Source organism: Eucyclogobius newberryi, unplaced genomic scaffold (assembly GCF_026437365.1).
Source record: "Eucyclogobius newberryi isolate DKJ021-1_F unplaced genomic scaffold, fEucNew1.0.hap1 SCAF_2, whole genome shotgun sequence".
Lineage (NCBI taxonomy): Eukaryota > Metazoa > Chordata > Actinopteri > Gobiiformes > Gobiidae > Eucyclogobius > Eucyclogobius newberryi.
The window spans coordinates 46,068,290-46,092,220 of NW_027315834.1; the positions used below are offsets into that span (position 1 = coordinate 46,068,290).

General features: G+C 43.1%; 1 protein-coding gene across 1 annotated transcript in view; it reads right to left on the minus strand.

The window, feature by feature from the left end:
- The window catches only part of syn3 (synapsin III), a 128,608-nt gene extending 105,961 nt beyond the window's left edge, over nucleotides 1-22,647 (minus strand). Inside the window, exons 1-2 of the mRNA XM_072453534.1 lie at nucleotides 22,211-22,647; nucleotides 14,045-14,102 (exon numbers count right to left, since the gene is read on the minus strand). Coding sequence (XP_072309635.1) covers nucleotides 14,045-14,102; nucleotides 22,211-22,599 — 447 coding nt within the window. The 5' untranslated portion in view covers nucleotides 22,600-22,647. The remainder of the gene's footprint in view (nucleotides 1-14,044; nucleotides 14,103-22,210) is intronic.
- Between the last annotated feature and the right edge of the window lie 1,284 nt (nucleotides 22,648-23,931).

The following is a 23,931-nucleotide window of genomic DNA, read 5'->3' on the forward strand; positions in this document are numbered from 1 at the left end:
GAGACTCTTCTTCGTCTTCCTCTCCTTCTTTGACGTTAGCCTATAGAATGAAGCCTGAAGAATAAAGCTGTACGGTGGAAGCACCGAGCGTCGGGGAGGGAGAGGAAGATGAAGAAGAGTCTCCCTGGAATAAAGCCGGTTGGTCTCTGAAACAACAACAACTATTCTAGTCACAAAGACATATCATGACCTCATGGGCTTTGTAACACCAAAGCAATGGAAGGAGTACTTTTACGGACTACGACAGAGTCTGAGGACTACACCCCCACAGTTACAGCACTTGAGTTTTGCTCCGTCGTCACACTTCCCATACTCGTGGTCTCCTGCACATTTACCACACTTCTGCTTCCCTCTACAGACCGCTGCAATATGCCCAAAGCGCTGGCACTTGAAGCAACGCAGGGGCGGCAGAACATATGGGCGTACGCCATAGCGCATGTACCCAACGCACACCACACGAGGCAGGATCCCACCTTCAAATCTAATCATTATCGACAGGCTGTCACACCTTACCCCATCCCGGGTCATCTTCAACCGCCTAGCATCCACCACCTTAGCTCCAGTCAAATTCTCCTTTATGTCATCCACAGATGTCGTCATAGGGACGCCTACTATAACTCCCCTGACCGTGCCTCTTACAGCATCAGACACAAGAATGTCCTTCCCCCCCAGACACTTAGCTTCAATCGCCTTCCTTTGCTGAGCCACGTCCTTGCACACGACCAGCAGCGAGCCATCCCTAAGGACACTCGCATGCTTGACCACTCCCACAGCTACAGTCAGGCTCCTTGTCAACGCCATCGGATCCCACCCCTTAAAGGACGCATTATCCTGCGCGAGCTTTATGAACACCTTACACTCTGAACTCACATCCCCGACATCTGCAACCCCCCCGCCCTGCTCCTCACTGAGAGAGCCCTCCATAGACGAGCAAGAAGACGCCCTACGCTGCACAGGATCAGTGGCTCCAGGGGAGTCCTCCCCGCTGTTCATATCGTCACCGACCAGGTCACGCTTCCTCTTCTTCTTCCCCGTCATACGGACCGAGGCGTTCCTCTATGTTGCCGTAATATCCAAACTGTTGTCGTTGTTGTTTTTTACGGGGGATGCGTGTTCAGCAAGAGGGCTGCTGAGGTGCAAAAAGTTAGAGCCTCTCAAGGCCTATCCTACGCGGATGCGGTCAAGAAGGTGTCTGGTAGTCAGGTGACGGTGGATGCAGTGGGGGCTGCCAGTGCTGCTGGTGTCCTAGGCGACAGGGGAGGGGGCAGCGTTGCCCGCGGCCAGGGGGAGGTCCCCACTGGGATGCCTGTGAGTGTGGCTTCCACGGGCAGAGGCCCTGTGGGTGCGGAGGATGTACTGGTTGTGAAGAGGAAAGATTTCTTCCTCTTTATAGTGGAAGTGATTAACTGTACTGGGCAAACCAAGAAGAGATCCGAAAAGACTAAGATCATCGCTAAGGCTGCAGGGAAGTACTTTGGAGCTGGGGGCCCCGAGTGGACGGAGATAGAGGATGCGCTGCGGGAGGGCGCCCTGCCCCATTCTGGCAGTGGGAGTGGGGGGGCTCCCGATGCGCCGTCAGGTTCCGGGGGCTCATAATGGCGGTGGTTGTCTTGCAATGGAATGCGCGTAGTCTTCGTGCTAATGGCCAGGAATTTAAGCATTTTGTCTCTACCTTGTTGAACAAGCCTCACGTTATGTGCGTGCAGGAGACTTGGTTACGACCTAGGTGGGGTTTTGGGATACAAGGGTATGTGTGTGTTAGGAATGATAGGGAGCAGGGTAGAGGCGGAGGTGTGGCTGTGTTTGTCCGAGATGACCTAAATTACGTTGTTGTCAGTGTGTGTAAAGCGCCGGAGGCCCTGGCGGTGAGGGTCTGGCTGGGTGGTGAAGCTGTTACTGTGGTTAACCTTTATAATCCGTGTGGTGAGTTAACGTTAGAGTCCTTACATAGTATCGGTAAGGATGTTCGGGGAAAGGCCGTGTGGTGTGGGGATTTTAATGCGCATAGCGCTTTGTGGGGCGGTAGTGGTACCGATAGGTATGGGCAGGTGGTAGAGGGTTTTATCAATCAAAGGGAGTTGGTTTGTCTGAATGATGGGGGTGGGACCCGCTATGATATGGGGACCGGTGCGGAAAGTGCAATAGAGGTGGGGGGTGTTGGAGACTGAGCCGAGGATGAGGAGCAAGAGGATGTTCTAACGCGCTTGGACTTCATGGGCCTAGAAACGCCAAAGTGATGGAAGAAGGACTTCTAAAGGATAAAACGACAAAGACGTCCCATGACCTCATGGGCTTTGTAAAACAACAAAGACGTCCCATGATCTCATGGGCTTTGTACTTCCAAAGCACCGAACGTCAAAGAGGGCGAGGAAGGTGAAGAAGAGTCTCCCTGGAATAAAGCCGGTTGGTCTCTGACACAACTATTCTAGTCACAAAAACACATCATGACCTCATGGGCTTTGTAACGCCAAAGCAATGGGAGGAGTACTTTTACGGACTACGACAGAGTCTGAGGACTACGAAACGTCTGAGGAATAAAGTCTGGCGGTAATGCAACACTCGGATGCCAACCGCCATAAAACAACAACAACAACTACGACAAAGTCTGAGGAATAAAGTCTGGCGGTAATGCAACACTTGGATGCCAACCGCCATAAAACAACAACAACAACAACAACAACAACAACAACAACAACAACAACAACCGGCTTTATTCCAGGGAGACTCTTCTTCATCTTCCTCTCCTTCTTTGACGTTCGGTGCTTCCACCGTACAGCTTTATTCTTTAGGCTTCATTCTATAGGCTTTAATATTTCCACTGATGTCACTGCTTGGTAGCCGTGCGTCTACGAGACTGGGCGAGGACAGGAGACCACCCCCACCCCCATCTCGTCACTCTGATCACTCTGACTCCCCACAAGCAGACCCCCATCACTCCGACTCCCATTTAGCGCCTTTAGCCTGTTTTCTATATCTGCCCAATCAAGCTCCTTTGTTCCAAGGAATCTCCCTGCAACTTTAGCAATGATCCTTTCAGTTCTGCTTTGAGTCTGAGCAGCACAGTTTACAACATCCACCATAAAGAGTACAAAATCCTCTCTATCCACAACCAGGGTATTCTCATTAATTCTGGAACCTGCACACTTGGGACCTCCACTCTTGAAACCTTCACACTTCTTGGGAGCCACGCTGGCCTTTCTCATTTCGCCCTGGCTGGGAGCAGCGCTGGCTCCTCTCTCTGTATTTACTCTAAACTCGTTACTTGAAACTTTCTTGACTGCATCTGCATAGGATATACCTTGAGAGACCTTTATTTTATGCACCTCAGCAGCTCTTTTGCTAAACCTGCATCCCCGTAGGCAGAGCTATATTCTTCCCCACAGTTACAGCACTTCAGTTTTGCTCCCACGTCACACTTCCCATACTCGTGATCTCCTGCACATTTACCACATCTTTTCCTCCCTCTACAGACCGCTGCAATATGCCCAAAGCGCTGGCACTTAAAGCTGTCACATCTTACCCCAGACCGGGTCACCTTCAACCGCCTAGCGTCCACCACCGTAGCTCCAGTCAAATTCTCCTTAACTTCATCCACAGACGTCGCCGTAGGGACACCTACGATAACTCCTCTGACCGTGTTTCTTTCAGCATCAGACCCAGCTCCAGAGAGGACTTCTTACAATATTATACAGAAATCACTCTGGACCTAAACACAGCTTGCACCATACTGTATCTGTCTGATGGAAACAGAAGGGCAACACGTATGAGTGAAGACCAGAGATATCCTGATCATTCAGACAGATTCAGTGACTGGGAGAGTCTGACGGGCCGCTGTCACTGGGAGGTGGAGTGGGGAGTGTGTTTATATAGCAGTTTCATACAGAGATATTCAGAGACAAGGAGGCTCTAGTGAATGTGTATTTGGACACAATGATAAATCCTGGGCCTTAGACAGTGACAAAACCCGTCCTTCATTTCGGTTTAACTCAGTCCAGTCCTAGGTCTCAGGTCCGATCTCGTCCAGAATCGGGGTTTACCTGGACCACAGTGCAAGGGTTTTGGCGTTTTACAGCGTCTATGAAAGTACCATGAGCCTCCTCCACAGAGTCCAGACCACTTTCACTCACATTTTCTATGCTGGAGTTGGGATCTGGTTTCGTTTTCCCTAAACTCAAATAAAACAGCTTTTGTTCTCCATAGTTCAGGATCTAATTTGTGTCTTTTATTTTCAACTAGTACAAGTTAGAGTTTTTTTTCCAAAAAATCAATCATAACAAACTAATATTATAATCAAAACTAGATCCTACCTTGAACAAAACTGAAAAAAACCAACATTCTAGATTATTACAAAAATATGTTAATGATTAATGCATCACAATTTAGTTTGAAATTATAGTATTTACATGAAATTAGGTTTCACTTACAGTATTGTGGTTATTTTTGCTAAACACATTTAAACTTATCATGTGGAGAACCAAAAGAAAAATAAACTAGAAAGAATTTAATTCTTTCTAGTTTATTTTTTATTTTATTTTATTTCAGTTTTTCTAATCAAAAAACTGATTTATTAAAACATTTGACACAATATTGAGTTAGAATGTGGTTCAGACGAGCTTTTAACTCATGTGCAACAAAACAAACTATGACTGTTCAAACTATTTCACTATTACTGTTCAAACTATGACTGTTCAAACTAAACTCATATATTTAACATCAGACACTGTTTTTAACTAACTTCATTTGAACTTTCTTTCAGTTCAAATGTTATTCCTGATGTAATGTAACTGTATTTAACTCCCTGTCAGAATGTAACAAGTGATTATTTCATCTAAAACAGCACTAATGGTACTATTTGTGTTCTGTTTTGTTTCTCTGTAGCTTTTCAGTGTGTTTTGTGTTGACTTTGAATCCTAATTGTAAAAGTGTCTGAGTCACAGAATGAGTAACACTGGTTATACAATGGTGAAGGCAGACAGCATCATCTTTACTCTGGAACTTTCAAATCAACAATAAAGTCATAAGTCCATCTGTTTCATGTGGAGTTTTCTGTCTCAAAACCTAAAATACATCACAAATAGTGAGATTAGAAAGTGAATTGCAGTGTCATTAACAGCAGCAGTGGAATAAGAATAGATATGTTTAATGCTTTATTATATTGTGGAACATTCAGGTAAAGCAGTAACACTGCTATGGAGACGAGCAGATAGAGAGTGCGATTTGATTCAGTCCGATACCAAGCAATACCATGACAAGTATCGCAATATCAATCCGATACTTAGAAGTTTTTATTGAATACTTTGAAACTCTCCTCTTTTTTTGCTTTACTTTTACCATGAAGTAATTATTTATTTTCATTTTTATTAATGACAATAAAATATAACAAAAATTAAAGTAACAACAAAACAATCACATAACAAAAAAAAACATTCACACAAAAACTAAATAGAAGTAAATAACATTGATAAATTGAAAGAAAAACTGACGAAAAATAAATAAAACCTTTTTTACTTTTTTTAGTATTTCGTTCTTAATTTTGGTTTGGATCATATTTTTTATTTATTCAATATTATACATGACTAGATAATGTGTAATGGCTGAAGCCATCGTGAGTGTAGCACAACATGTTTGTAAGAGTACTACATGTGTGTAAGTAGTACTGGTAGTTTGTTGAAGTGTGAAGTTGTGTAAAGTAGTTTAGTTGTGTAAAGAAGTGTAACAGTGCAAAATTTGTGTAAAAGTACTGCATGTGTGTAAAAGTACTGCATGTGTGTAAAAGTACTGCGTGTGTGTAAGAGTAAGATAAGACTATATGTGTAAGTACTAATTTGTTGAAGTGTAAAGTTGTGTAAAGTAGTTTAATTGTGTAAAATTGCTGAATTTGTGTAAAAGTACTGCATGTGTGTAAAAGTACTAACACAATTAGCATTAGAGTTCAAACGTCAAAACATTATTTTTCAAAATCGTACTTGTCCTTGGTTTCAAAAGTAATAGCCCTGCTAAGACAGTGAAAGCGATCGTAAAGAGACATAACTTGTTGAAATCGGTGAAAGTGTGAAGGAGTTGAAACCCGTCAAAAATCAGGAAAATCCTGGAAACAGGAAGTTAGCAATGTTGACTCGAAGCGGCGCCGCCACGTTTGATTTTCTTTTTTCAAAATCGTACTTGTGCTAGGTTTTTGGTCCGATAGAGCTCAAAACACACTTTTTGCATCGAGAGACATTGAAAATTAATAAAAATCCCCCAAAAATATGTTTTTGTGAATGGGGCATTGTGTTGAAGACGGTGAAAGCGATCGTAAACAGGTATAACTTGTTGAAATCGGTAAAAGTGTTAAGGAGTTTAAACGCGTCAAAAATCAGGAAAATTCTGATATAATAAAAATACAAGAACATATAGTGTCTGCTTTATGACAAAGCAGACACTCAATTACCGTGTGTCACAACTATATTTAAATTGCTCCAAAATATACTCCAAAAAGTCTGTTTTCCCCTCTCTTCTGCTGCTGAAGCCTCTACAGGCCGCTGAGCAGTACTGCAGGAAGTTTGGTTCTTCTTCTCCCACAGCTGCTTTGTCTGAGGGCATGTTCAGAGGCCCGTTCATGCTCCGCCCTCAAACATGAGCTTTTAGAATCAGAACCAAACAGCAGCTTGTGTTAGAGCTCTGCACATGTGCTCTGAGGACAAACTCAGACCTCGCTGAAGAAACCTGTGGGAATCACCAAGTTTCAACAAACGGACATTAAAACAATCTTTTCGAGACATGTCTTTGTTTGTAGCTCAGGTTCTGTTCACATTTATAATCATTAGATGTTGGTTAAAAATACAGTCATTTAATAATATAGAACGTGTAATGAATTGAGAATATTTAGTCCATTCAGCATCATTTACAGGGATGGGTGTTCAGCTCAGGAGAGCAAGAGTTCGCCCTTCACGTGGGGGATTTTGGTTTAAAACTCCCTTTTTTTTTACTTATGCGTGCAAATGTTATCCACTATATATTGATGACCATCCCGAGTCTTATTGCTCATCCATAAAAGTCACCGCACGCCACTGGGGTCTGGGGGTAACTTCCTGGAAACATTTTTGAAAGATACAGATGTGATTTCATGTAATCTGAGGTATTTTTGATGAAAAAGAATTGTGCATCTTAACATACAGTTAAATTAAAGGCGGTATGGACGATTTTTCGGCGATTTGAGAACGCAGGTGGAAGTGCGCATGCCACTCCCCCGTGTGGACTGATACAACACACACGTGCGTTTGTTTATTAGCGCAACGGAGCGCATCGCATCGCTCGTCTCCCGTAGATTTCTGTCCACTTCTGCGTCAGCTCGAACTGTCTTTCTCCGTCTTCATTTTGCCCCGTACACTGAGGGAACTATATTATGATAGATCCATGCGCTTAGGCACGCAGAAACGTGGGCACGAGCCGCACACGGCTGCAGGTGAGCGGTAGGTGCGTTTTATGATTGATACGTGGCAGGACAAATGATTTATCCACGCCACGAGGAAATATGATAAAACATTTGCTGAAAAAAATCGTCCATTCCACCTTTAAGGACATGGGCAAAAGGCTGTGATCGTTATTGGACATTTCTCTACAAGATTCATTATAGGACATTATTTAATTGGAACTACATTTTTGGGCTGGGCCATAAATCGATTTAATTGGATTTGGGGTTCATCTCGATTTGTCTGGATGACTTCCCCCGTGGCTCGTTCCTCTGGGCCTCACAACAGAAAGTGAGTGTAAACAGCAGCAGTTCCAGGAAAAAACACACACGGTATTACTCTTTTATGAGCTAAACGTACAGCGCCACGCACGGGACGAACAAAGCAGAATCAGTGCAGGAATGTTAGAGCGTTAGCCGGATGCTAACACAGAAACAAACATGCTTCTGTGTGAAAAGATAGCGCGGTCATGGAGGATGGCTGCCCACTGTCCAGGGCCGTCACAGGGATCACCTCCTTCTGGTGTTTGTACCACACAGAGAAGAGAAAAGCAGAGGAGGGAAGCACAGAGCCGACGCCAACTGCTTTGACATCAACAAAGTCAAATTACATGTTGTGAAAGTGAAAATCAACCCAGTTTACACCAGTTTACCTGTATGTTCAATCAGCCCCAACACTAATCAAACTAAATGATGATGATACGACGTAGTAGAGATGATAAAAACTGATTGATTAACCATTTATCTTTATGCCCTCAGGTTATTTGTCTGATTCATTGCGTTTCATTCAACCGTTTACTACTGCATTGACATACTGACATACACCAACATTACTATAACAGCACGACCACATAACATAACAATAATATCTTTGTTTTTCTTCTTCTCCTTTCAGATCATTTATGCCTGTCTATCCACTTTTCCTTCTCTAGTTCCTACAATAAAAAGTCATCATGTCTGACATGCGCACCATCATAGATTTTAGCCTTTTTAAAGCTAGGTTAAAAACTTTAAACATTTATTCAGACTGGCTTTTAACACTAATGTAATGTAATGACACTTCATTTTGTACAGTTTGTTTTTTTATTTAGTTTTATGTTTTGTATTGCCTTGATTTTATTGTGAAGCACTTTGGTCACTTTGAGTGTTGTAAAGGGCTCTATAAATAAAGGTTGATTGATTGATTGATTGATTGATTATGTAAACATTATAAATATTGTAAACTCCCCGTCACCCATTGTTCAATAAAAGGTGTTCATTCATTCATTTTCTACCGATTGTTCGAAATAATTCAGTATAACCACACAAAAAAACATTCCTAACAATGCCAAATTTAAGAAAACAGAGCGAGCGTTTCTCAGGAGAGTTGTTGTCGGGTCGATATCAAAACTGTTTCCGCCCAGAGACAGCAGGGGGCGACGACAGACGCTTCAAACGTTTAACACAGGGACTTACAAAAGACAACGTTGCTTGGTTCTCCTTTAACAGAAATTCACTCTATTTACACCGTTATTATGACGCATAACCCGATTCTGAGCGGTCTGATGTCGCTGTCACTGAGCCTCATTAAAAGCAAAGATCTAAGGGTCTAAGATCCAAATATGGCCCACAGGTTTCTTCTCATTCTCCTCTTCAACCGTGTTTATTCTTTTGCATGATTCACTTTATCAGGTCGTGTATTTTGGCTTTAGAGAAGCTGAAAGCCTTGATCAAAGCCCCTCGTCCTTGTTCAATGCTTCTTTTCATTCAACTTGTGTGGTTGGAGATGTTAATCGTCAATGTGGGTTCAGGAGCAGGACCCGCCTCAACCTCTACTCCTCAGTAAACACACCCAAATCTTTAATCACACCTCTAATTACCCAGAAGCCCTATTTATAAGGCCTATTCACAGCATCTCTTGTCGTCTCTGCTCTCTCGACATCGTCGCTCCATCGTCTCTCCATCGTCGATCCACCGTCGCTCCATTGTCGATCCATCGTCGCTCCACCGCCAGTCCACCGTCAATCCACCGTCGCTCCACCGTCGCTCCACCGTTGCTCCACCGTTGCTCCACCGTCTCTCCACCGTCGCTCAATCGTCACTCAATCGTCTCCCCATCGTCTCCCCATCGTCTCCCCATCGTCTCTCCATCGTCTCTCCATCGTCGCTCCATCGTCGCTCCATCGTCAATCCATTGTCGCAATTATCAATAAACATTCTTTCATATTCCATAGTTGTACAAACTGTTTATCAAAAAGCCTTGAGCCCGAGTTCAGATAAAGAACAAACGTGAACAAAAACAAGCTAAATTCAACAGTTTGAGCATCTGACGTTGGGACAGTGGTTTTATATTTTCCTCTTCTGTGAAAAACACCCCAAAAGTTGCGATGTGTAGGTTATGCACCAAAAGTAGACCAACCGCAAATGTTTTCAGCTGCGGCAAGAAATCACCGCCACTGTAGCTTTTGTACAGACAATAAGACATCAATTTGAGTTTGATGTCCGTACGAGCACATTTCTCTCCCGTTTCCAGCTGCAAAATCCTTCTGGAGCTTTAAATACTGTATTACACCATAAAACACACGGCCCGCTCCACAAATTGCACTTAATACACTTCATTTAATGACAGTGTTATTCTAAGTCTGGACTACTTATAGTGTGTAAACCGTAACGCTTTGTCTCCAAACTATTTCTTATCCATTCGTGACGCTCAATTAAATGTGATATTAACGCAATTTAGGTAAACTAGAGCGTTTAAGTACATTGTCATGAAGTATTTGCACCTAAGCACAATTATTGGGATAGAAGTAAAACACAAAACAGAACTCAGAAGATTTTAATGGAGATTTAATTGTTTCTAATCGTTAATTATCAGCTCGGGTCCTTGACATTTACTGTTCTTTTGTTAGTGGTATAAATATTGAAAGATGTTTTATTTGTTTTAAATGACATGAATGGAAAACCACAACCGATAACAGTTTTGTCGTTTCCCCCAGTGCCCGACTTAATATAATTAGAAGTTAGTTAGATACTATTACGTGTACCCAAAAAATCAAGTGGTACTGTAACAATAATATTGTTACAGTACCACTTGATTTTTTATATACTTTTACTTAAGCTTTTCGGGAACATCATTTTAGACATCGCTCTATTAAATATTTTGATTATTAGTTTGTTTTCCTGTTCACAAAAATGCCCTGAAAAAGGCACATGCTCGTCTCTCCGCAGATCTGAGCTGTAACTCGGCCTGGAGGCACCAAGTTACGTTAAATGTCCAGATTTACGCCAAACAAGCGCTTTACAGACGGCACACAGCGGTCTCATTTTGACAGCCTTTACAACACATTTTGCTTAATGTGATAAAAGTTGGGTACAGCTCCTTTGACTTAATATTACCCATAAAACATTGAAAGCAAGGAACAAAACCTTTTTAAAGGCCCAAGCATTTGTTTAACAAATAAAAGTACTGTATAAACGTTTGTTGTTGTTTTAAGTTTAACTTTTTCTGCGATAGTTAGCATCTTCCTCTGCCTTTTGGGCCCGACCGCAAGTGCCTCTTGTTAGTTTCTTAAGTTTCACTTCTCTAAGTTTCACTTCTCATGCCTGACAGCTAGGGGGAAATACTGTTCTCTTTACCTGTATTACGTGTCTGGGTGGGACCGAGGTAGACGTTGTTGTGTTGGCTAACGTGAACGTGGTGTTCGCTAAATAAATGAACCAAACCTAAAGTTTTGCACCTTTGTCGGTGCAGAACGTTTTGTCGACATTGTGGGTGTCAATAACGGTGTAACGTTATTGACACACAGGTAGAGAAGACGCGGAGAGACTGTTTAGCCAATCAGAATGCAGAACACAATGCATGATGCAAATCCGTGAAGCAGCAAGACCATGAAAAGTGAACCGCGTTATAGCGAGAGTTCACTGTATACGTTTTGGCCGGGGTGCGACTTATACTCCAGAGCGACTTATATGTGATATTTTTTGTTATTTTCACCCTGACAACCACAAGAGGGCGTTCTAGGCTCTAAGCGACGCAGAAGAAGAATCTGCACTTCCTCTACCTCTGGAGTTTGTGGAGTTGTTTAGAAGTGACACAGAGGAAGAAGAATTCAGTGGATTTAGTGATTTGGGGTAAAACTGATGCTTTGCTAAACTTGTTAGCATGTTCTTTATGCTATAGTTATCTGAATAACTGTTCATATGTTACGTTAACATACCAGACACTTACCACAGTTCTGTCTGTGCCTCATGTAGCTGAAGGTGTTAGCGTTAGCATACGTCATGTAGCTGAAGGTGTTAGCATTAGCATACGTCATGTAGCTGAAGGTGTTAGCGTTAGCATACGTACACCTATTCACCATGTTCTCTCATCTGTTATTATTTTAAACTGCATTTTAAGACTAAATGTCTGTTCTTGGTCTTGGATTTCATCAAATACATTTCCCCAAAAAATGTGACTTATACTCCAGTGCGACTTATATATGTTTTTATCTTCTCTATTGTGCATTTTTTTGTCTGGTGCAACTTATACTCCGGAAAATACGGTATAAATCCGATTGTATTCCCGCACCTTGACGTAGATTAAAGTTGGTTATTGGCTTTTATCGTGTTTTTTAGGAGAAATGCTCAAAATTACTCCAAACACCGCGGAGAATTATGCAAATTTATGGCGCCTACAGCGTTTGTTCTGCTGTGAAACCTCCCCTCGGCCCGTCACTAACCCGACTTCACACACGTATTGGGTTTCCGTCATCGAGCCAACGACGAGGCTAGCTTAAGGCAATTAGCGACTGCCCGTTAGCGACGATGACTTCTGGGAAAAAAGCGGAGGGTCCAAAGACATCTAAGTAGGTCAGGACTCCAAACTAAACTAAAGCTTATAGTAGATCGGAGCACATTTCACGGCCTGTGCAGCAGCGGCTGTTTGGGCCACGGCTAACAAGAGGAGTCAGTGATGAACAAAGGCAGAGGACTCTTCAGCCAAATGATGGTGATGATCAGAGGGATGAAAATATGATTGAAAATTGGTTCAAAATTCCTGCCATGGACACAATGAACGAACATCTTTGGACATACTTCTGGCTGCAGGGAAAAAGGTCTTCAAGAAAAATGGACTTAAGGCTCTTCACACTACAATAAAGAGAAAACCCACAGGCCAAACTGGTCAAACATTACTAAACATTACTAATAAACCAAATTACATTACTGGTAAAAAGTATATTGCAACATACTTTTGACGATACGTAATTAAAAGTTTGAAACGATGATAACGTCTCCATAAATGTTGTGTTTCTGATGTTCTGGCTCGAGTGAAATGAGTGAGTGTTTTGGAGGTCCTCTCGTAACCACTGCAGCGGCGAGGAGAGTGAAACGCTCGTAAAGTCGGCGGCCCGGCTCGTGCGGTCCGTTCTCCTCCCCCTCGTTAAGTCTGCGTTTTCAAAGCCGCTCTCCCGCTCGACAATGGCTCACAGATGTATAACGCCGCGGCACGTCTAGACCTATTAAACGTCCCTCGCGCCCGAAACAGAGGGCGCTCCCGCAGTGCGCCGCTTCGCTTACGCGTCTTACGCGTCGCCACGGCAACGGGCCAAGTTGCAAGGGTCGGATCTGCGGAGAGGCTACGGCAAGTATGCGATAAGGACATTGAGCAGATAAGTTTTAAAAGAAGGGACTGCGGGACAAAATGGGACTGCCGTGTGCCCCTGTCAGAGTGTTTTATTCTCCGTAAAGCAGGAAGTGTTAGCATGCTAATCTTTGTTAGCATGCTAATCCTTGTCAGATTTACTGTGATGCTAAACTCTGCTCTGGCCTCTGAAAAGCTCTTTAAACTCATTCTGGTGAATAATTAAGCTTGGAAAGCATTAGGTTAGTGACCAAAAACTTTATAAAATTAACCAGCTCCGTTTTTCACATTTTAAGATGGTAAAAATCTGGTATAGCACCTTTAATTGTCTTAGTTTTGATAAAAGTAAATAATATACCTTAAAATGCCCCTGACAGGTTTTCACAATTTTCAAATTTTGTCTTTATTTGGTGTATTTATACCTGTTGTACATATAGATTATAGTTTTACACCAATTGAGCAGGTATTTGTGAAAACGACATCACACCAGGCTCATTCCAGTCAAAGTTTATGCAGAATTTACACAAAGAAACAACTTTTTTGACTCTTTAAACATTCAACAAAATAAAGTCGCTCTCATATATTTTTATTTGTCAAATTTTGAAAAAGTGACATGAGATAAGTTTTGGCCCAGTGTTTGCTGGGTAATTTCCTAGAGTGATGTCATCAATTACAAACAGGAAGTGAAATTAAAAACCTAAAAAATGTGCTTTTCTGGGATAACATTTTTATTATTTTTAGCAACATTTTCCATATATTAAACTTAACTCCATTTTAGTTCAATGAGTCGTCCGACCTGTAGGGGGCGCTTTAATCCGGCTGAAGAATAAACCTGTGGGATTAACACCTGGTCGGGGTTAGAAGCACACAAAGACCTCCACATTTCCTTTTCCTTTGCGCCAGTGAAGCAGAATATCCAAAGAGTAGTTGTGTGTTCTTTAGTTTGCCTTCTGTATACGACACATTTAAAAACCCACTGGTGACATGTTTACCTGCTCTACGCGGATCTCGTACTCTCCATTCAGCCTCTTCCCGCGGAAATATTTGGCCCTGAAACAGAGAGAGAACACAGGTCACCGTTCCAGTCTTTGTTTTACCTCGTTCTTCTGCACAAACACTGAACATCGGGCCAATGTGTGGACAATGTGTGTGTCTCTGCATCACAAGGACAAACATCTCAGTCAAAACAAGCCTGAAACATGCCGTGTTTATCCTAATGAAGACGAGCGGACAGAGATAACAATGACTCAGATCTTCCACCACCAATGTGGACACAACAACCTTTTAAAAATCTGATTTATTGTTTTGAAAATAAATAGTTTAGGATTGGGTTCACAAATGTACCGTATTTTCCGGACTACAAGCCGCACCAGCCAAAAAATGCATAATAGAGAAGAGAAAACATATATAAGTCGCACTGGAGTATAAGTAGCATTTTTTGGAAATGTATTTGATAAAATCCTAGACAAAGAACAGACATTTCATCTTTAAATGCAATTTAAAACAATAACAGATGCTAACGCTAACACTTTCAGCTACATGACGCACAGACAGAACTGTGGTAAGTGTCTGGTATGTTAACGTAACATATGAACAGTTATTCAGATAACTATAGCATAAAGAACATGCTAACAAGTTTACCAAATAGACTAATTATTTATTGTCCCCATGTGGGACAATAAAGGAATATCTTATCTTATCTCATCTTAAAGCATCAGTATTACCCCAAATCACTAAATCCATTGAATTCTTCTTCCTCTGTGTCACTTCTAAACAACTCCACAAACTCCAGAGGAAGAGGAAGTGCAGATTCTTCTTCTGCGTCACTTAGAGCCTAGAGCGCCCTCTAGAGGTTGTCAGTGTGAAAATAAGGAATAATATCACATATAAGTCGCTCTGGAGTATAAGTCGCACCCTGGCCAAAACTATGAAAAAAGGTGCGACTTATAGTCCGGAAAATACGGTATATTTATGTTATTGCTTAACACTTGAAAACAGTGACGTCTTTGGGGTTGAATAACGTCACCACTTTTTGGAAACTATCGTGAACAAAGAGTCACTTTAGGCAGAAAAGATATTAAATTGGACATATTGTTCCGAATCAACGTTAATGATCTTTTACAAAAGTGTTTCCTCATCATTAGTTTACTCAAAGTTGAATTTTGATTGATTCCTGCATGTTTGAATAATCCTGTGTTTGAGTGTTCACCTATCCCCTATCCCCGCCCACATCCCTGTACATAGTTGTGATTATTTAAAAAATGAGGGCTTCTAGTGAAACATGGAGGCTCTGAAATGTCACTTTTCAAAAATAAAAGTGTGTAAAGACTCTCTTCTGCTTGTTACAGTCTAAACTATAATATAGCTGCTCTAGCTCAGTATTGCATATGTACAATGATGATCCACTTACTGTATAGTTCTATAGGATAATACGAAGACATAATATTAACCTAAACCTGAAACCAGGAATGCAAATCTGTAATTCTACCATTCTACCAGATGATCCTTGTCCACGGAGCTCTGTGTGCGGGTCAGTCCTTGTCCATGGAGCTCTGTGCGCGGGTCAGTCCTTGTCCATGGAGCTCTGTGCGCGGGTCAGTCCTTGTCCATGGAGCTCTGTGCGCGGGTCAGTCCTTGTCCATGGAGCTCTGTGCGCGGGTCAGTCCTTGTCCATGGAGCTCTGTGCGCGGGTCAGTCCTTGTCCATGGAGCTCTGTGCGCGGGTCAGTCCTTGTCCATGGAGCTCTGTGCGCGGGTCAGTCCTTGTCCATGGAGCTCTGTGCGCGGGTCAGTCCTTGTCCATGGAGCTCTGTGCGCGGGTCAGTCCTTGTCCATGGAGCTCTGTGCGCGGGTCAGTCCTTGTCCATGGAGCTCTGTGCGCGGGTCAGTCCTTGTCCATGGAGCTCTGTGCGCGGGTCAGTCCTTGTCCATGGAGCTCTGTGCGCGGGTCAGTCCTTGTCCATGGAGCTCTGTGCGCGGGTCAGTCCTTGTCCATGGAGCTCTGTGCGCGGGTCAGTCCTTGTCCATGGAGCTCTGTGCGCGGGTCAGTCCTTGTCCATGGAGCTCTGTGTGCGGGTCAGTCCTTGTCCACGGAGCTTTGTGTGCGGGTCAGTCCTTGTCCATGGAGCTCTGTGTGCGGGTCAGAGCCTGTCACTTTGGCAGCAGGAGTCCTTCCCTGTCAAAACACTTCACACTCGGGCTGATTCTGAAGACTAACTTTCCCCAGGGGACAAATAAAAGTCTATTGTGGGTCTAGGGAGTCTGTGGAGTTTGCATGTTCTTTCTGTGGACTTCCCAGTGTCCAACACATGCAAAATACACAACACACACTACACACTACACACAACACACTGCACACTACACATTACTCATCCAAGCAGCTTCCTTAGTTGCATTCTGGTATGAGACACTGACTTCTATCTGTCTGAGAGGATGGAGGTGGTAACTTAGGCCCGAGGATGGAGGTGTAGAAGTTGCATCTTAGACCTCCATTTTTCTTCAGAGATGGGATGCCCTTCCTGACTCCTCCCTCAAACCGCCTCTTCTTGACTTTCAGAATCTGAACTTTTTGGCTCAGAGTTTGGTCCATCTGATGGACAGACCATTGAGCCACGATTTAAGACAACATATATGCACCAAAACGATCACGAGAGCTGCTCAGGATCCCGGTCTGTCGCCCTCTGGTGGACGGGCGTGTTCAGAACCTGCTATCGATTTGAATTTCTTTTGGGATTCATAAAATATCTATCCATCTATTTCTCTATCCATCCCATTGACGCCGGCTTCGTCTCTCTGAACGATCAATCTGATTTTCTTCCCATTTCAACCTCTCGTATGAACAAAAACACCGTCTGGCAACATTCCCTTTTCTACCATGAGAATGAGCCGTTTCGAATACTTACCATGAGTCACGCGCACAACAAGAATCCGCCGTCCCTCAGGGCTTTTCTGTGCAGTTATCCTTTCGGCTATTTGTGTCCAGAGTCGCTAAACTTGACGTGGCGCTAATATGGAAGTGTTTACAGAGGAGGTTTTCTATACTGGCCACATATTTTGACGTCGAGATCAAATCCCCCCTCATGTTGGTTTAAGTTGTGCTTTCTTCGTGGAGGGCACTCGCTTCCCAGTGAGGCGGGTCCGTTCACGTCTCGCTCCACGACCCGCACGTTAGCTTTGCGTGTCTGTACACTTCATATTCTTACAAAACCATATAGTCATAATAAATTTGATATAAAAGGCAGAACTTCTGGACTTAAATGCATCACAGAAGATCTATGAGCTCTACGTACGATGTGACGAAACGGGACAATTTAGAACAGCGTTTTTTTGTGAGGCTCAGAGGGAGAGTACTCACTGAACAGGATACGTAAAAGTAGAGTGAATGAAGCTCCGTATGGCACCTTTTTACAAAGTTTTGCCCGGGGTGCGACTTATACTCCAGAGCGACTTATATGTGATATTATTCGTTATTTTCACACTGGCAACCACAATACACAGAAGACGAATCTGCACTTCCTCTTCCTCTGGAGTTTGTGGAGTTGTTTAGAAGTGACACAGAGGAAGAAGAATTCAATGGATTTAGTGATTTGGGGTAAAACTGATGCTTTGGTAAACTTGTTAGCATGTTCTTTATGCTATAGTTATCTGAATAACTGTTCATATGTTACGTTAACATACCAGACACTTACCACAGTTCTGTCTGTGCCTCATGTAGCTGAAGGTGTTAGCGTTAGCATACGTCATGTAGCTGAAAGTGTTAGCGTTAGCATACGTCATGTAGCTGAAGGTGTTAGCGTATGTCATGTAACCGAAGGTGTTAGCGTTAGCATACGTCAAGTAGCTGAAAGTATTAGCGTTAGCATACGTCATGTAGCTGAAGGTGTTAGCGTTAGCATACGTCATGTAGCTGAAGGTGTTAGCGTTAGCATACGTCATGTAACTGAAGGTGTTAGCATTAGCATACGTACACCTATTCACGACTTATACTCCAGTGCGACTTATATATGTTTTTTTCTTCTCTGTTATGCATTTTTGGGCTGGTGCGACTTATACTCCAGAGCGACTAATGATCTGCAAAATACGGTAAGTACAAATCCAGGTAAGTGTTTGTTTTTAAGTTAGAACGTGGTTAAAAGCTCAAACATTTACATTTAGCTACGTTCAGAACGCAAATACATGACGCATCCACCAGGGCGACCGTTTTCTGGAGCCGCTGAAGCGAATGGCGCAATCGGTCGCTCGTACGGCCCGGGGCCCAGTGCAAACACGGTGACAGCGCCTTGGCAGAGCGCGCCCCTCCGTCAGCGCTGGCGGGGCGTAGCTGGTGGTTGGGATGCTCTATGGGACTCCATGCCTTAATGGGACTCCATGCCTTAAGGCTGTGTACCGCCTTTGTGAGGGGGTCATTGCCGGAGGCCAAGGCTGTCAGGACGGAGCGGCGTTTCCACAGAGATGACAGGAGCTCGCGAGGAATGCCCAGGAGAAAAAAAGTGTCCCGGGGCGAGCGGGCGCGAGGGGGCGGGCACAGCACTTTTATACGTCCCACGCACTACGCTTGCTGTGAACAACATCCAACAAGGGTTTAGCGCTGTCCAGAGGGGGCTTCATTGTGGGATATCACAGAAAAGACCCTCCAAAGTCAAATACACAACACAATCTTAACTCACAAAATGAAACGTTGACCTTCAGTAACCTTTTTCCATTTAATGATTCAATTTTGATCCAAAGTAAATGTATCTCACAGACGTGTGTGTGTATGAACTATAGAAGCATGTGGGTGTAATCCCTCATTCGTCCAGTAGGGTTCCATTGTAGAAAAAGATTCAGTTGTATCATCTGGACTCAGTTTTTTAGGAAAAAACTAAACATTTCAACTCCCATCCAAGAGTCATTCTCTATCTGCGAATCAAGACCGAGAACTCATATATTTATCCTACTCTGGGTAGGCCCTGCCCACTGGGCGGGATCTCCTGATAAAAGGTGTTTTTAGTTTCACCAGAAACTAAAACTCTTGGTTTACTATAAGTCCTTTAATGGACTATCAGCCTCCTATTGTACCTGGCTCACTCTCTCCCCTGTGTAACTGATTAGATCCAGGGTCACAGTCTTAAAGGCTGTTCTGCTTTTTCTATACGCATCGTTTTTCAAACACTGAACAAGTTCAATCGATAAATCGCCAATAATCAATCATTGAAATAATTGCCAACTAATTTAGCAATGTAATTATTGTTACCTGGTCTACACAAAGCACAGTCAAGAGAAACAGAACAGGAACTACATCACAATAATATCCTCATGTTCTCAAGCGGAATTACTTAATTTTGTATAAATCTATGATGATTGTTAGATTAGTCGTATTTATTTCTCTGTGAAGACACTTTTGTCCTGTATGAAATAAACATATTGTAATGAAAAGTTTTATTAAATGTAGTTTTTAATCATACCTTTGTGTACTTAAGTAATTTAACATTGTACTATTTTATTGTTTTAATAACCAGGATTATTTGATTTCTAGAGCCTATTTTCTTGATCGATCTTGTTGTAAAATGAGTAGGAGTTTAATCTGACCAGTGCAAAAGCCACTGACTCTGACCAGATGAAACACAGTCAGACATTGCCATCTGCTGGTCAATGACTGTCAATACATCACAGAGGGACCGGGGCTTTGTTCAGTGCAGCACAGCGCCTCCAGGTGGCCAACACAGAAACGGCATAAACTGCAACTACAGTCACAAATCACATTACACCGTAACCAAGACGACATGAACAGCCCACACTGACCACATTATGACCTGCAACATTCTAATCCAAACATGCACTTATGAAATCAAGTGCATTTTCAAGCTCGTGACCAGTTTTATGAAATAAATGTGGCAAATGTGGCGACGAAGACTAAAATAAAAAGTACTTTATATTTCGATATATTTTTTAAACTATAGATTGAATTAAAACCACATTGTTTAGCGTCTAAAAGAGTCATGATTATTTTATTGTGACCAAAATAATCACATTTATTGATTAACTGAAATATCTTAATGTCTTCAATCTTATTAAGAGAGAGAGAGAGAAAACACAGAACAGACAAAAAATGTAAAATGAATAAAAATAAATAAATAAATAAATGAATAAAATGAATAAAATGAATAAAATGAATAAAATGAATAAAATGAAATAAATGAAATAAATGAAATAAATGAAATAAATGAAATAAATAAAATAAATAAAATAAATAAAATAAATAAAAATAAATAAAAAATAAATAAAATAAAAATAAATACAATTAAATAAATTAAGACGGGGCCCGACAAAACACAGAAAAAGCTAATTTAGGAAAAGTAAGACATTAAAAAAATAAAATAAGGGTTAAGGCACACACACACATCCCTGATCATAACAAACATACATTTTTACTTCAACACAAATTAACTCTTGCTCCGAAACGGCCCGGTTATTTCGATTTCGCTCACGTTCCCATTGGACGTCGTCACGAAGCCGATCCCTCGTCCACAGCGCAAACGCCTGGTGAAATCAGACAGCGCGGGATCAGAGGGAAGAGCAGCTCAGAGGCAGATACAGCTTAATTATTGTGATTATTTTGAGATTGAAACGGACGCTGCTGCCGGCTGTGAGACAACGATCCCTGCTAATTGAACAGATACATTCAGAGGCTGCTAATGGCTATGCGCACGCTCCATTTCCCACCAGCAAAACGTCCAGGAAAAGACTTAGAGGACAGACCATAAAACGCCACTGTGGTTCGTCTCTATCGGCGAAAAGTCAATCTGCAAAGACAGTATCAATCATCTCTGAAACACGTCCGCAACATCTAAATCTGATCGTAAACTGAAAAGGAACACGAGAAATGTTTATGTCGCTGACTCCAAGAAATAAAAGAAAAACTAAGAGCAAATATTTCTGATGAACTACAAGTACACCTCGATCACGAGCAAACGTAAAAACATCATTAATAAACCTTTCATTCGGGAAAGGCGAAAGTAACTCAAACTAAAAGTATATTGAACGAGATATTGAACAAGTATCTCGTTTACTACAACTTTAGTATCGATTACCGTATTTTCTGGACTATAAGTTGCACTGGAGTTTAAGTCGCACTAGCCAAAAAATGCATAATAGAGAAGATAAAAAACATATAGAAGTCGCACTGGAGTATGAAATGTGGTTGCAAGTGTGAAAATAACAAATAAAATCAGATATAAGTCGCTCCGGAGTATAAGAATATAAGTATAAATAAGTATAAGTTGCACCCCGGCCAAAACAATGAAAATATGGTAATATTTGATTTTCAATACTTTTGACAGCTCCAGTGCATGTTGTGATTTCGAACGTAACAAAAATAAATGTTATTGAACATGATCGGACCTCTGAACACGGCCATGAAATGAAAAGGGGCGGGAGAAGAAGAACCAAGCTTCCTGTGCAGTAGTGCTCAGCGGCCTGTAGAGGTCACTAAAAGACTTCCACTAAGCTTCAGTAGCAGAAGTGACGGGAAAACTGGCTTCATTCATTCATTCATTCAGTCATTTTCTACCGCTTGTTGCCGTTCGGGGTCGCGGGGTCACGGGTGACTGGAACTTGTCCCAGTGAATTAGGGCCTTGGGCGGGTTCACCCTGCACAGGGGCCAGCTCGTTGCAAGGTTCACACAGAGACATAGACACACAGACAACTATTCCCTCTCACATTCATTACTTAGAGGAGCATGTTTAGAGTTACCACGGTAACACAGGGAGAACATGCAGACTCCACCCAGAGAGATCATGTGATGTGGGTCTGATCCGGGAATCGAACCCATGGCTTATTTGGCTATATTTTCAGAACAATTTAAATAGAGTTGTGACCAAATTTGAATATTGAGTCAATCGTTTTAGTAAAAACCAAAAAAAGCTGATTAATAACGAAGATGAAAAATGTGTATGAAGTGATATTTCTGCACTTTTGTGATTCATTTTACAGATATTTCTCAGTTTGATGATTTGTTTACCCCATTTCTGTTGGATTAACATAATATCGCCTGAATATTGTTATCACAATAGTCAAGATATTCATTTTCGTCCCACGCCTGAGTTTTTTTTACATAATCCCTTAAAATGTATATATGTCTGCGGGTGGAACAGTTGCCCTCAAGCCCCGCCTCCACTCACCACTCCGTGTGCTGATCGTCGATGACCAGGAGGATCTTGGGTTTGCGCACCACGGGTTTGGCTCCTTCCCCGGCAGAAGCGGTGGCGGCGAACACAGACTTGGCATGGGCGGCGGCGGCGACATTTTGGGCCATCTGCGCGCTTTTGACCACGCTGGAGAAGGAGCTGAGAAAACTGCCCGGGTTTGGAGCCGGGGCCGGGGCCGAGGCAGGGGCAGGGGGCGGTGTGCCGAGGGATCCGGGGGGGTTGCGTCTCTCTGTGGCGGGGGAGGCCGGGGAGGAGGTGGAGGAGGAGCCTGGAGGAGTGGGTCTCTGGAGGTCCATCATGTAGCCGTTGGGGAGGTTGGCCACGAAGCTGCTGTCGGAGAGGCGCCGGCGAAGGTAGTTCATGGTGAGAGCTGGTGCTGGGGCGGGCGCGATGTAGAGAGGTAGGGGTTAATCCTGGAGAGGGGGGAGAGGAGGGGGAGAGAAGGGGGAGAGAAGATTGAGAGGTAAGCAGCAGACCTGAACTCAACAATGTCAAGTACTATATTCCATTCTATATATTCCATGATTTGGAGAGACTTATCCATGCGTTTGTCTCCAGTAGATTAGACTGTAACGGCCGCTCACTGGTCTCTCCAAACGAGCTGTAAAACAGCTGCAGTTCATCCAGAACGCTGCTGCTCGGGTCCTGACCAGAACCAGGAAGTACCATCACATTAGTCCTGTTCTCAGGGGCCGGCCTCCTGCTGGTGCCAGAGTCAGGACTAAACATGGACCGGCCTCCTGCTGGTGCCTAGAGTTAGGACTAAACATGGACCGGCCTCCTGCTGGTGCCCAGAGTCAGGACTAAACATGGACCAGCCTCCTGCTGGTGCCAGAGTCAGGACTAAACATGGACCGGCCTCCTGCTGGTGCCCAGAGTCAGGACTAAACATGGACCGGCCTCCTGCTGGTGCCAGAGTCAGGACTAAACATGGACCGGCCTCCTGCTGGTGCCAGAGTCAGGACTAAACATGGACCGGCCTCCTTCTGGTGCCAGAGTCAGGACTAAACATGGACCGGCCTCCTGCTGGTGCCAGAGTCAAGACATATAACTGAAAGGATTTTCTTTGCACTCTTCTCTTTTATGTCTTAAACTGTTTTGTGATTTCTGTCATGTCTTTGTGATTTTCTTGTTGTTGTGTGAAGCACTTTGAATTGCCTTGTGTACGACTTCTTCTCTGCAGATAAACTCGCCGTGCCACATGATCCCTGGGAGACGGCACACACACACGTTTGTTTTAGTTTGTTACATAAAAACCTGCCACTCGCGGCTCGTGACGGGCCAGAACTGCCCACTCGCTGTCATCTCTCGTTTGTACACTATGGAAACCTGTTATGAATAATCAGCGTCAGGACCTGTGCGTACGCGTTTAAAATAACTCCATCAACCGCCGATTACATGCACCGGCTTCACAACGCAAATGGACAAGAACGTAAAGTGGGTTGGCGGTTAAATTCTCGTTAATGGTAGCGCGAGTAGGCCTCATTTGGCTTCTCCAAAAGTCCAGAAACATGTGCGATGACCAGAGCGTTATGTCCAGTATTATACGGCGCTGCTCCAATTATAGATACAAATAACGACCGTCCACATCTGATCAACGTCTACATGCGTTTCAGAAATCAAGTTAAAGCTGCAGAGGCTCAGTCATTTGGTTACACACTCTCTAACCTCTGTGGGGTAAGAAATCCAGTCAT